Source organism: Panthera leo, chromosome D4, assembly GCF_018350215.1.
Source record: "Panthera leo isolate Ple1 chromosome D4, P.leo_Ple1_pat1.1, whole genome shotgun sequence".
NCBI classification, from domain to species: Eukaryota; Metazoa; Chordata; class Mammalia; order Carnivora; family Felidae; genus Panthera; species Panthera leo.
The window spans coordinates 72,406,299-72,420,903 of record NC_056691.1 but is presented as its reverse complement, the minus strand read 5'-3'; the positions used below and the strand labels follow the sequence as shown (position 1 = coordinate 72,420,903).

The window sequence follows — 14,605 nt, the reverse complement described above, 5'->3', positions numbered from 1 at the left end:
TTTATTATGAAATTTTCAAGCAAGTCTTAAATACTGTAAGATCTCATGTTTAACAATGCATCAATTATCAAAATTTTGAAAGTGATTATCAGGAAGCAAATTCAGAGGTCATATAATTTCACCTATAAATGCTTTATAGTGTATCTCTTTTTACATAATATCATTATGACTAAGAAAATTTGTATATTTATTTTTTTGAGAGATAGAGATAGTGCGCACACACTCACATGCCAGAAAAAGGGGGAGAGGAAGAGAGAATCTTTTTTTTTTTAATAATTTTTTAATTTCTATTTTTTTGAGAGAGACAGAGTGTGAGTGGGGGAGGGGCAGAAAAAGAGAGGGAGACACAGAATCCGAAGCAGGCTCCAAGCTCTGAGCTGTCAGCACAGATCCAGACGTGGGGCTCGAACCCACAAACCGTGAGATCATGACCTGAGCTGAAGTCAGATGTTTAACTGACTGAACCATCCAGGCGCCCCTTGGAAGATAATCTTAAGCAGGTTCTATGCCCAGCATGGAGCCCAATGCGGGGCTTGATCTCATGACTGTGAGATCATGACCTGAGCTGAAATCAAGAGTCAGACACTTAACTGAGCCACCCAGGTGCCCCCATTATCAAGACTAAGAAAATTAACAGTAATTCCTCAACATCATCTACTACTTATCCATTTTCAAAGTCGTAACTATCTCAAAAATGTCTTTTTATAGTTGGTTTGATCAAATCAGGATCCTCTAAGGACCTCACACTGCATTTAATTGCTATAAGTTTCTTTTAGTCTGTAACAGCTCTCCTTCCATTTTATTTATGACATCTATTTGCTCAAGAATATAGATTATTTGTCCTGTGGTATACAGCCCATATCTTAGATTTGGGACTTCTGAGTTTTACTGCTAATGTACTGTATTACTTGCAGTTTTTGCTTTATGTAAATATGTGATTTTTTTCACTGACTTGTATCCTGAAAATTTGTTAAACTCTTATTAAATCTAATAACTTAGTTATATATTATTTTGGTTTTCTATATAATATCAACTGCAAATAATGACAGCATTGTTTCTTTCTCTCCAATCCAGAGACGTTTATTTCTTTTTCATGCCTTATTATTACTTTTTTTAATGTTTACTCATTTTGGGGGCGCCTGAGTGGCTCAGTTGGTTAAGTGACCGACTTCAGCTCAAGTCATGATCTTGCAGTTTGTGAGTTCAAGGTCTGCGTCGGGCTCTATGCTGACAGCTCAGAGCCTGGAGCCTACTTCAGATTCTGTGTCTCTCCCTCTCTCTACCCCTCCCCTGCTCATGCTCTGTGTCTCTCTGTCTCTCAATAATAAATGTTAAAAAAAAATTTTTTTAATAAAAATTTTTTTTTCAATATTTATTTATTTTTGAGACAGAGAGAGACAGAGCATGAACGGGGGAGGGTCAGAGACAGAGAGAGACACAGAATCCGAAACAGGCTCCAGGCTCTGAGCTGTCAGCACAGAGCACGATGCGGGGCTTGAACTCACAGACCGAGAGATCATGACCTGAGCCGAAGTCGGACACCCAACCGACCGAGCCACCCAGGTGCCCCTAATAAAAATTTTTTAAAAATGCTTACTCATTTTTGAGGAGAGGGAGAGCACACACGCAAGCAGAGGAAGGGGGAAGAGATAAAGGGAGACAGAGGATCCAAGCAGGCTCTGCACTGTCAGCCCAGAGCCCGATGCAGGGCTCAAACTCAGGAGAGTTCATAACCTGAGCCAAAGTGGGACACTTAACTGACTGAGCCATCCAGGCACCCCTCATGCCTTATTTATTTGAAGAACTGTTCCCAGATGGAAGGTCAGAAATGCAAGAAGACATTAAAACCAAAAAGATTAAAACAAACAAAACACACACACAAAAAAAAACCCACAAAAACACTGGTAAATTAAGAACAGAAATCAATGAATGTATTTATAATAATTAGTAATAACATAAATAATAAATAATACTTGTATGGTTAAAGAATTAAAATGTATTGTTACAATAATGTAAGTTTAAAACAGAGTGATTAAAGTTTTGTAGATCCTTACAGTTTGAGGGAGCGGTAAAATTTTATTTACTTTAGAGATTTTAAGTTATTTACACGTTAAAATTTCTACATTAAGTGGCACCTGGGTGGCTCAGCTAGTTGAGCATCTGACTTTGGCTCAGGTCATCTCACCATTCATGAATTCAAACCCCCACATTGGCTCTCTGCTGTCAGCACAGAGCCTGCTTTGGATCCTCTGTCCCCTTCTTCCTCTGCTCCTCCCCTGCTCACACTCTCTCTTTCTCAAAAATAATAAATTTTAAAAAACATTAGGGGTGCCTGGGTGGCTCAGTCGGTTAAGTGTCCAACTTCGGCTCAGGTATAATCTCGCAGTTTGTGGGTTCGAGCCCCGGGTCGGGTTCTGTGCTGACAGTGCGGAGCCTGGAGCCTGCTTCAGATTCTGTGTCTCCCTCTCTGACCCTCCCCTACTTGTGCTCTCTTTCTCTCTCTCAAAAACAAATAAACATTAAAATTTTTTTAAAAAAACATTAAAAAATTTATACATTAAATGTGATAAATAGAAATCCCAGACCTTGGGGCACCTGGGTGGCTCAGTCAGTTAAGTATCCAACTCTTGATTTTAGCTCAGGTCATCATCTCACAGTTTCGTGGGATGTAGGCCCACGTCGGGCTCTGCACTGATCCTGTGGAGCTTGCTTGGGATTCTCTCTCTTTCTCTCTCTTTGCCCCTCCCCTGCTCACACTCTGTCTCTCTCAAAAGAAATAAACTTTAAAAAATTATAAAAAAGAAAAAAGAAATTCCAGACCTTGACAGTTTTGGGAGACAAGGATGGGATGCTGACACAGGTATGGCTTTCTACAAGAAAAAGGACAAGAGCGCCAGGAGCCAGCTTAGGGGATATGAAAAAAACCCCAGTAACACACTCTTGCCCAAGGCAAAGGGGGAGAGTAAGGATCTTCATCTGTTCTCTTAAGGAAGCAGACCAACTAGAGGAAGGTATATACTATAAGTTACAACAGTATTTGAATTATTGTACTAATATCTCTCTCCTCCAATAATAAATCTACTAAGTTCAAGTTCTCTTTATATTTCTTTCTTTTGTTAGACCAAATCCCTCACAAGGTATACAAATTACTATGTTAAAAATTATTTCTTTTTCTCTGTATATTTGGGATAAATTTGATATATAGTTAACTTCCTTTGTTAATGTTTGCATTCCATTTTAGCTTATTTTCCCTCATCTTTAGTGAAGGATGTTGTAAAACACAGACATGGTTTAAAAGTTACAACCTTATAAATATGTACACTCAAATCTCTTACCTGTAGGTAACCAGCTTCAATTACTTCTGGCTTCTTATCCTTGTAGTTCTTTTTTCAAAATATGCAACTACATGGGGCGCCTGGGTGGCGCAGTCGGTTAGGCGTCCGACTTCAGCCAGGTCACGATCTTGCGGTCCGTGAGTTCGAGCCCCGCGTCAGGCTCTGGGCTGATGGCTCAGAGCCTGGAGCCTGTTTCCGATTCTGTGTCTCCCTCTCTCTCTGCCCCTCCCCCGTTCATGCTCTGTCTCTCTCTGTCCCAAAAATAAATAAAAAAACGTTGAAAAAAAAAAAATTTAAACAAAATATGCAACTACACACATGTATGTATAAAAACACACTGTGTGTATGTGTGTGTAATTTTCCCTTTTTTATACAAAAGGTAGTATATACAGACTTTTTTTTTTTTATTTTTTAAATGTTTATTTTTGAGAGAGAGATAGAGCATGAGCTGGGGGAGGGGCAGAAAGAAAGGGAGACACAGAATCCGAAGCAGGCTCCATGCTCTGAGCTGTCAGCACAGAGCACAATGTGGGGCTTGAACTCACAAACTGTGAGATCACCACCTGAGCTAAAGTCAGATGCTTAACCGACTGAGCCACCCAGGCTCCCACCATAGACTTTTTTTTTTTTTGAGAGAGAGAGAGCTTGTGCATGCTAGTGGGGGAGGGGCAGAGAAAGGGAGGGAGAGGAAGAGAACACTAAGCAGGCTCTGCACTCTCAGCAGGGAGCCCAAAGCAGGGCTCAGGGCTGGAACTCACAAACCTAAGATCACAGTCTGACCTGAAATCAAGAATCAGATGCTTAACCAAATGACCCACCCAAGTGCAGGGGCACAGACTATTAAAGTGATTTTTTTAGTCTAAGTATTAACATGAAAATGTCTTAACTGTTGCTTTAAAAGCTTCATCCCTTTGCCTTTGGTCTAGCTGGACTGATTCCCAGTAGGATAAAGGACATTTTTCTCCTCACACTGAATCTAAACTTGTGAATGGCTAAAACTTGCTAACGTAGACTTAATCTACAACACAGTTTACCAAATTTCTCTGGTATCTCAAAATCAGAGTCAATGTGATGAAATTTTTATTAACAATTTTTAAAAAGAAAAACAATAACTTAAAAAAAACTATACAAGTTACTCTAAAGTTCATTTAGAAAAATAAACATCCAAGAATAACCAGGAAAATTCTGAAAAAAGAAAAAAATTCAAATGAGACAGAAACCACCCTTCCCAAATATTTAAACATTTTATAAAACTAGAGTAATTAAAATAGTTTGGTAATAGTGCATGAATAGACACACTAATGTAATAAAATAGAAAATCCAGAAACAGATCCTTATACATACAATTCAATATATGATAGATGTGGAGTTTCTAACAGAAAAAAAGATTAGTCAGTCAATGGTACTAATACAACTGTGCAGGCAGCCATCCGAACCAAAATGAAGTGGACTTTCTAACCCACTTCCTATGTCAAAATAGTAAACAAAATAGTATTTCACCTCAGGTGGATGAAAAATCTGAGTAAAAACGAAAGTAATACAAATAAAAATACTAGAAGAATACTTACCAATTCAAAAGAAAATCCTAGTTTAAGATGGCCTTATAGGTTGTCACGAAACCACAAAGCCTTAAAAGATTAACTCTGACTTAGTAAAAACATGTTTTTTCATGATAAACAAATAGTATAATCAAAATCAAGACACAGTGGAAAAAAATCCAAAAATATTTGTACCACATATGATAAATTCTTTTCAAATAGCACTCTCAGAGATCAATAAAACCTAATTGTGGGGGCACCTGGCTGGCTTAGTCAGAAGAGCCTGCAATTCTCAATCTCATGGTGGTGAGTTTGAGCCCCGTGTTGGGTGTAGAGATTACTAAAAAAAAAATAAAAACTACAAACAAACAAACAAACAAAGCTGTGTAAGCCAGAAAAAGAAAAGACACACAGGTGGCTTTAAATCAGAATTTCTCATCTGCACTGCTAACATTTTGGACAAGGTTAAGTCTTTGTTGTAAAGGGCTATCCATCCTGTGCATTGCAGGATATTTACCAGCATTCCAGGACTCTAAAGATCCAACAGCGTGCACCCCCATGCATACACAATTAGGACAACCAAAATGTTCCCAGATATTGCCAAATGTCCTATGAGGGTCAAATTGGTAAAAAGATCCTCATCCTCGCTCGTGATGCAAAATTTAACTGTAACGAAGTGCCATTTTTTTTTCAATTAGGTTTTTATGATGAAACATTTTGTTGTTTGCCAACATGTTGGATTAGAAAATCTCATTCATCCTTTTTACCTCTTTGGAGTGCTAAGGATATCAGCCATCAAAGTATATCAGCCATATACTTTTTCATTCAGGAACTTCACTTCCAGGAATTTATATATAGACACACTCAAATATGTGCAAACAGTGGATACAAGGATAATCATTGCAGCAAATATGCAGTAACAAAAACCTAGAAATGATCTGGTATTCAATGACAGGGGACTGGTACATCAATAAATAAATTATGGTACATCAATAGGATACCATGTAACTACCAAAAGAAAAAAATCCACATATACACACCTAAAATGTGTGTCCCAATACATATTATGTAAAAATGGCAAGGCCCAGAAGGGAGTTTGCTACTATTTTTAAAAGTGGTGTGTGTGTGTGTGTGTGTGTGTGTGTGTTTAAGGTGGTGTGCAAATGTTTATAAATGCATAGACTATCTCTGGAAACAAACCAGAGTAACTGGGGGACTGAATGTTAAAGATGAGAAAACACACTTTTTACCTTAACCATTAGAGCTGTTTAAGTCTTTTTGCCATGCGCCTGTATCTTTCAAGCAAATTACAAAATAGACATGTCACTCAGCTCAAGACACCTACACTTTACAAAAACAGACAACAGAATGGTGGTTGCCAGGGTCTGGAGAGAAAGAAGGAGTTGTTTAATGGGTATAGAGTTTGTGTTGCAAGTTGAAAAAGTTCTGGAGATTGGCTGCAGATAATGTGGATCTACCTAACACTACTGCACACTTAAAATTGTGGCTGCGTGGCTCAGTCCATTAAGCCTCCGACTTCAGCTCGGGTCCTGATCTCACAGTTTGTGAGTCCAAGCCCCACCTTGGGGTTTGTGCAAACAGCTCAGAACCTGGAGCCTGCTTCATGTTCGGTGCCTCCCTCTCTCTCTGCCCCTCCCCCACTTGCGTTTTCTCTCTCACTCTCTCTGAAAAATAACTATTTTTTAAAAACCGTTAAGATGGTAGATACTGTTATGTGTATTTTACCACAATGTTTAAAAAACTTAAGTGAACCGTCCCCCCCAAAAAGATACCCATACTTTAAGATTAGTTTGTTACTCATTTGAAAATCACTTTTTAAACACCCCATTATTATTTCATTATTCCAGAATTGAGCGTTCAGGAAAAGTGAAGACTCACTGGCGGTGCAGCGTTCTAGTGACCTTTCACCTAGAACTTGAAAGACCTCACAAGCCACGGAGAAACCCACGGTCGGGCCCGCCCCGCGAGTGGCGGGTAACCCACTCTGGATCCTTTACATGTGAGAGAGATTTGTACGTGGCTGCCACCCCGAAGTACATAACTCCGGGTTACTCTCACGCATCACCGCAGATTCCATGAACACCGCGTCCAGCGCAGACCAGCACTCCAAGGAGCGCCCTCCCACCCCTCGGAACCCAAGCCATTCACTCCAGCCTAGCCGCGCACCATGCCCCTTACCCGGTCTCCTCCCGCGGCGCCCCCATCCCCTTACCCGGTGTTGGGTAACATGACTTTCCTAGGGCAAAAGTGGTGGCGACAGCAATGGCACCAGCGGCAGAGAGCGGTGTGCGAGGGGCGGGCCTTCCCTCCTCATTTACGCCAATCCCCCGAGGCCCCACCCCGAGGCCTGCGGGGAACGGGCGCTTCAAGTACTCGCAGATCTCTGAGTGCGCCTGCGCACGCCGTGGGCCTCCTGGCTCTCGGAGCTAGTTTCCTCCTTCCCCGGCCTGGCCCCTGGAAACTAGCTCTCTGCGCTAGCGTCGGGAAAGGCAACTCCACCCCACCTCACTCGCGGGGCTCTGCGGTGACAATCGGTCTCCCGTCGGCGTCAGCCGCTACGCACGCTTTTTCCGGCTCTGTGAAGGCCTCCTAGGCGCAGCGCTTCGTTCCTGCGCCGGTGGGGTGGCCGTTTTGAGTCGTGCACTAGGGACCTTGAAGGCTAGGGTGCGGCTTCTCCTCTGCAGACACTGAGCTGCGAGTACTTGGCTCTCCCTCTGCTCTCCCTCTATGACCCGAACCTGGGAGCCTGTCCAGCTGCATGCGCTCCGTCGAATTTCCCCTAGTAGGAACCAGTTTTCCTCGGCAGGTACTTTTCTGCCAGAAGCCGGCCAGCGTCGCATTTGGACTCTCCCATGGAATCTGGACTAAAGCCTGCCGACCTCACCCAGCTCTACATAGCCCTGTGATGAGCAGCAGCTTCTGAGTCAGAACTCTGCAGGAGTCTCGCGGAAGAATGCATATTTAGCTCTGGTCCCGTAGAAGGAACATCCAAACTCAGTGCTGGAAGAAGGTGAATTCTGGGATCTTGTATTGCCTTTTTTTACATATAAAGTTTTAATTTAAATTCCAGTTAACATACAGTGTATGTAATATTAGCTTCAAGTGTACAGTATGGTGATTCAACACTTCCATACAACTCCCAGTGCTCATCACAGCAAGTGCACTGCAGTATTGCTTTTGGTAGTATCTTTGGACATTAGTTAGCTACCCTAATGAACTAAAGACCAACATATTTTTAGGGAGACATGAAGAAATTTTATTTTGAAATGATACAACAGGGCGATGAGGTTGTTATCTGAGGACTAGTTAAACTAGCTTGGAGATGGGGTATGTACTCTACCATTTACTGCAAACCCTAAACGGCTCTATTCATGTATATCTCCTGCCTGCCTCCTATAGGTATTTGAATTGACGATCTATGATATTGTCCTTAGAGACAACAGAAGAATTTCTTTATTCAATAAATATCAGCATCTAGTGCATGCTGGTCACTGTCGAGATGCAGCAGGACAAAAAAGACAAGGTCAGCCTACGTGGGAGGAATGAGGAGTGGCCAATGTGTTGTTTAGAATGTTGTAAATATTTGCTGTTTCAAAAAGAGTTGATAGGGACTGTTAAATGAAAAGCTTACTCTCCACTCAAGGAAGTGAAAAGACAACCCGCGGAATGGGAGAAAATATTTGCAATTCATATATCCAATAAAGTCTGGTAACCAGAATATATAAAGAACTCTTACAACTCAGCAACAAAAACATGAAAAACACAACTAAAAAGTGAACAAAGAATCTGAATAGATATTTCTTCAAAAAAAATATGCAAGTGGTCAGCAAGCATAATGAAAAGATGTCCAACAACAATCGTTACTAGGGAAATGCAAATCCAAACTACAATGAGACTCCATTTTACATACACTAGGCTAGCTATAATAGAAAATATGGAAAATAACAAATGTTAGCCAGGTAGTGGAGAAAATGGAACTCTCTGGGCTCCTGGGTGGCTCAGTTGGTTAAGCGTCTGACTTAAGCTCAGGTCATGATCTCACGGTTTGGGAGTTTGAGCCCTGCATCGGCTGTGCACTGATAGGGTATAGCCCGCTTGGAATTCTCTCTCTCTCCCCCACCCCCTCAAAATAAACAAATAAAAATAAATAAATAAAGTGGAACTCTCATACATGGTTGGTGAGAATGTGAAAAGGCACAAACCACTTTGGGAAACTGTTTTGCAGCTCCTTAAGTTACCACCTACTGGATATCCATATGCAAAAGAGCAGTTACACTTTTTGGGTACCTGGGTGGCTCAGTGGGTTAAGCATCAGACTCTGGGTTTCGGCTCAGGTTATGATCTCACAGTTCCTGGTTTCAGCTCAGGTGGTGATCTTCCTGAGTTCAAGCCCCACATCGGGGTCTGTTCAAACAGTGTAGAGCCGGGGCGCCTGGGTGGCTCAGTCGGTTAAGTGGCCGACTTCGGCCCAGGTCATGATCTTGCGGTCCGTGAGTTCGAGCCCCGCGTCGGGCTCTGTGCTGACAGCTCAGAGCCTGGAGCCTGTTTCAGATTCTGTGTCTCCCTCTCTCTGACCCTCCCCTGTTCATGCTTTGTCTCTCTCTGTCTCAAAAATAAATAAATGTTAATAAAAAAAATTAAAAAAAAAAACAAAACAGTGCAGAGCCTGCTTGGGATTCTTTCTGTCTCCCTCTCTCTGCCCCTCCCTTGCTTGTGCTCTCTCACTCTCTCTCTAAAAAAAAAAAAAAAAAAAAGAGCAATTCCACTTTGAGATTTATACCCAAAGAGAAAGAACCACCAGATGGCACTGTTATTTTAAAATTCAGAATTCTATTAAGCAAAATGTTAATTTATTAACAATATTATGGTATAATATAATCTGACTTGCATTAAGGCAAAAATAGCATGAAGAGCTACAGGGCTCCCATAAAGGGGAAATAGGATGTGTAAATTTTAAATTCCTTAAAGAAAATACTTTGTATAATTAAAAAACAGGATGTGATATTCTAGGGGCTCCTGGGTGGCTCAGTTGGTTAAGCATCCGACTTCGGCTCAGATTACAGTCTCACAGTTCAAGAGTTTGAGCCCTGCATTGGGCTCTGTGCTGACAGCTCAGAGCCTGGAGCCTGCTAAGGATTCTGTGTCTCCCTCTCTGTGCTGCTCCCCCACTCATGCTCTGTCTCTCTCCGTTTCAAAAATAAACATAAAAAAAATTTTTTTAATAAAAAATAAACAGGATGTGATATCCTAATTCATCTTTTATTATTTAAATTAATTACTAATTAGTTACTTTTACCAACATTAAGAAGTAATTTTCAAACACATGGGAAGTTGAAAATGCATACTTAAATTGAAAAATTAAAAGACATGACACTGAGAACAACTTTAATCTTAAGTTATTGAGTAAGGACTCTTCTAACTCTATGTTGCATAAGAATATATATTTTTAAGTGTGTAATGCAGTAACATTCATGTTTGTTGGCCACATCCACATAAAGAAAGATATTTTCATCCAGATCCAGTAAACACAATTTTCTATTTTATTGAATCTATTATATTCTATCATATTAAGCAGATCATAACTTACTAAATTATTTTGATGACTCCAATGGATCATAACCTACTGTTTGGAAAACACAGTTTCAGTGTGTTATAATTTACCATTGTGATTTTTCAACTTGCCTTTTAAGATATTTAGCCTTCTCCAGTCAAATATAAAATTACTAATTAATGGTCAGAGGCCAAGAACACAATGCAGATGCTTTCAATGGCTTTGGAAGAGTCAGGGCTCTTGAAACTTTCCATTTCCTTCACCCACAGGACAGCTCACCCTGGTCCAGGTTAAACAGGGGAAGTCCCTGGGATTTTGAGGGTATGGCAGCTCCTCTGACAATGTACCAAATCTTCCCCCATTGGACCGGTAGAAGTAACTTCTGTTGCTCAAAGAATTATTACTAGTCGCTATTTTATTAGTAACTGTTGGATATTAACCTCAATGCTGTATTTTAATGTCTTTATCTTTCTGATGACTACACCAATCTAGAGAATGTGAAAATTTCCCTCTAATACCATCCTTCAGAGATAATCATTAACAGTTTGGCATGTTTCCTTTAAGACTTTGAAATTTTTATATAGGTTTTGATCATTTGTAAATCATAGGGGAGATTGTTTTGGAACCTGTTTTTGTTTTACTTAATATATCATAGACATCTTTACAAGCTTACAACTAACGGTTTACCTTGACTTTTTAAAAAGAGGTACATAGTTTTCTTTTATATAAATATACTGAAATTAATTTTATCATTCTCATTTGTGATGGACATTTTGTCTCAACATCATCCCTGTTATAAACAGTCTTGCAATAAAAGCTTCTGTGCATGCATCATTGTGTACTGTTCATTTTTCCTTAGAATACAAAAATCAAAACTGTTTGTTCAATGGATATACATAACACCATTTAGCAAGGCTGTGCTAATATAGTCAACTCTTGAACAACACTGGTTTGAACTGTGGGAGTCCATTTCTACATGAATTTTTTTTCAATAAACACAGTACAGTACTATAATCATTTTCTCTTCTTTATGATTTTCTTAATAACATTTTCTTTTCTCTGGCTTACTTTATTGTAAAAATACAGTATATAATACATATAATGTATAAAATGCATGTTAATAGACTGTTGATGTTATTGGTAAGGCTTCTGGTCAACAGGAGGATATTAGTTACTTTTTGAGGGAGTCAAAAGTTATATACGGATTTTTGACCATATGGTCATCAGCGCCTTTAACCCCTGCATTGTTCAAGGGTCAACCATAACTTAGACCAGTATTTCTCAACCTTGCTGCTATTGACCTTTTGGATTGGATAATCTTTTGTTCGAGGAGTCTGCCACGTGTATTCATATGTTTAGCAGCATTCCTGGCCTGTACCCCTTAGATGCTAGAGCCCCCACCTCCATGTATGTATGTTTAGATATATAACGTAAAATTGACCATGTTAACCATTTTTTAAAATTTTTTTAAGTGTATTTATTTTGAGAGAGAGAGAGAGAGCATGCACAAGCACGAGGGGGTACAGGCAGACAGAGAAGGAGAGAGAATTCCGAAGCCCGACTCAAGCCTCCAACTCACAAACCATGAGATCATGACCTGAGCCAAGATCAAGAGTCAGACTCTCAACCAACTGAGCCACCCAGGGGCCCTCGTGTTAACCATTTTTAAAATAATTTTAACAGTTTACTTATTTTTTAGAGATAGAGCAGGGGAGGGGCAGAGAGAGAGACAGAGGGAGACAATCCCAAGCAGGCTCCAAACTGCCAGCACAGAGCCCAATGTGGGGTTCAAACTCAAAAACCATGAGATCAAGACCTGAGCTGAAATCAAGAGTCAGACGCTCAACTGACTCAGCCACCCAGGCACCCCTCATGTCAACCATTTTTAAGTGCACAGTAGCCTTAAGTACATTCACATTGTTGTACAACCAACACCACCATCCCAGCCCTTCCAGTCTTGACACTCCAAAATTGCTGAATAGCCCCTGGAGAGCAAAGTTAACCCTGATTGTTTACATCATCACGGAGGTAAATGAGAAGTCAAAAATGTCAGTGTAATAGAAAAATGAGAGGCTGAAGAGCTGTAAGAGATATTTAAGAAGACTAAAAAGACATTACAACTAAACACAACACATGATCTTAGACTGGATTCTATATAGAAAAAAATTTTTGCTATAGCACAATCAACAAATTAGAATATTCTACCCACTACAGGTTAAAGTATTAGGTCAATGATAAATTTCCTGAATTTGATAACTGTACTGGGGTTAAGAGAACATATGTCTGTGTTCTTAGTATGAAATATTAAGGAATAAAAGGATATTAAGATCCACCTATTCGTGTGCATGTGCACACACATGCGGTGTGTAGAGAGAGAGAGGGTATGCTAAAACAAATGTAGATAAATGTTAAAAATTGGTGATTTGGAGTAAAGATATATGAGAGTTCCTTTTTTATTACAACTTTCCTCTAAGCTGGAAATGAATTCAAACTAGAAAGCTCTGGGGGTGCCTGGGTGGCTCAGTTGGTTAAGTGTCTTACTTTGGCTCAGGTCATGATCTCATGGTTTGTAAGTTCAAGCCCTGCATCGGGCTCTCTGCTGTCAGCACAGAGCCCACTTCAGAACCTCTGTCTCCCTCTCTCTCTGCCCCTCCCTGCCCCCTTTCTCTTTCAAAAAAATAAACATTAAAAAAAATTACGAAAAAAACTAGAAAGGTTTTCTTTAAGCGAAAGCAAATGCTTACAGCTGACACTATTCTTTGCCTGCCTGTGCTTTTTCAGCTCCTAGTCCTTGCTAATTTTGTTCATCCATGCTTTAGAAAATGTAACCATAGGGGTGCCTGGGTGGCTCAGTCGGTTAAGCGGCTGACTTCGGCTCAGGTCATGATCTCACAGTTTGTGAGCTTGAGCCCCGCGTCGGGCTCTGTGCTGACAGCTCAGAGCACGGAGCCTGCTTTGAATTCTGTGTCTCCCTCTCTCTCTCCCTCTCCCCCATTCACACTCTGTCTCTTTCTCTCTCAAAAATAACTAAACATAAAAAAAAATTTTTTTTAAATAGAAAAGGTAAACATAACTACAGTTTAGAATAAAATCCTGAATAGGGGCACATGGATGGCACAGTCAGTTGAATGTCTGACTCTTGATCTCAGCTCAGGTCATGTTTTCACAGTTCATGAGTTCAAGCCCCACATCGGGCTCTGCACTGATGACACTGAGGCTGCTTGGGATTCTGTCCTTCCTCTCTGCCTCTCTCTCTCAAACTAAAATAAATTTTTAAAAATTTAAAAAAAATGTTTAAATCCTGATTAGTCTAAGCCAGTGGTTCTCAAACTTTAATGTGCGCCAGAATCACTTAAAGAGCTTTGTAAAATGCAGGTTAATGAGACTGACCCAAAGTTTCTGATTAAGTCTAGACAGTGGAGTTGAAGAATTTGTAGTTCCATTAAGTTTCCAGGTAATGCTAATGCTGTTGGTTGGGGCACCAGAAGACGTAGGTTTGTAGTTCTTAACTATGTTTGCAAATTGAAATCATTTGGGGGTCTTTAAAAAATTCTGATGTCTGGGTCTTACTGCCAGAGATTCTAATTAAGTTGACACGGAGTACACAGGTGATATTTTTTTAAATGTTTGTTTGTTTGCCTATTTATTTATTTTAGAGAGAGAAAGAGTATGAGGGGAGGTGCAGAGAATCTGAAGCAGGATCCAGGCTCTGAGCTGTCAGCACAGAGCCTGATGCAGAGCTCAAACCCACGAGCCAAGCCGTGAGATCATGACCTGAGCCAAAGTTGGATGCTCAACCCACTGAGCCACCCAGGCACCCCTCACACAGGTGGTATTTTTTTAAAGCCCCTTGAATGCTTCTGATACGTGGCCAAGATTGAGAGTCACTGACCTTAGTCAATGTAATCCCATGGCCCTTGCCGATGCCTTGTTTAGAAGTGGGCATGTTATCTGGTTCTGGCAAATGTGAGGTCTGCTGGGAAAGTTTTTCTTATTTTAAGAAAGACAACAGAATCGGTTGCCTCTTCTAGATGTTATTTCTGGATGTGATGCTTGGAACAGCAGCATCTATGTTACAATCATGGGAGGGGGGGACTAGCCTTCCCCTTTCCTGTGGCTCCTTCAAAGGTGAACTTTCCCCTACAACATTCATGAAAGAA

General features: G+C 40.5%; 1 protein-coding gene across 2 annotated transcripts in view; it reads right to left on the bottom strand.

Annotated features, from left to right (window-relative positions):
- The window catches only part of HSDL2 (hydroxysteroid dehydrogenase like 2), a 70,123-nt gene extending 62,706 nt beyond the window's left edge, over positions 1-7,417 (bottom strand). Inside the window, exon 1 of one of the 2 annotated variants that reach the window (XM_042913270.1) lies at positions 7,073-7,417. In XM_042913270.1, the coding sequence (XP_042769204.1) occupies positions 7,073-7,098 (26 nt within the window). In that variant the 5' untranslated portion in view covers positions 7,099-7,417. The remainder of the gene's footprint in view (positions 1-7,072) is intronic. The other variant, XM_042913271.1, reaches the window with a different exon arrangement.
- Positions 7,418-14,605: the final 7,188 nt, after the last annotated feature.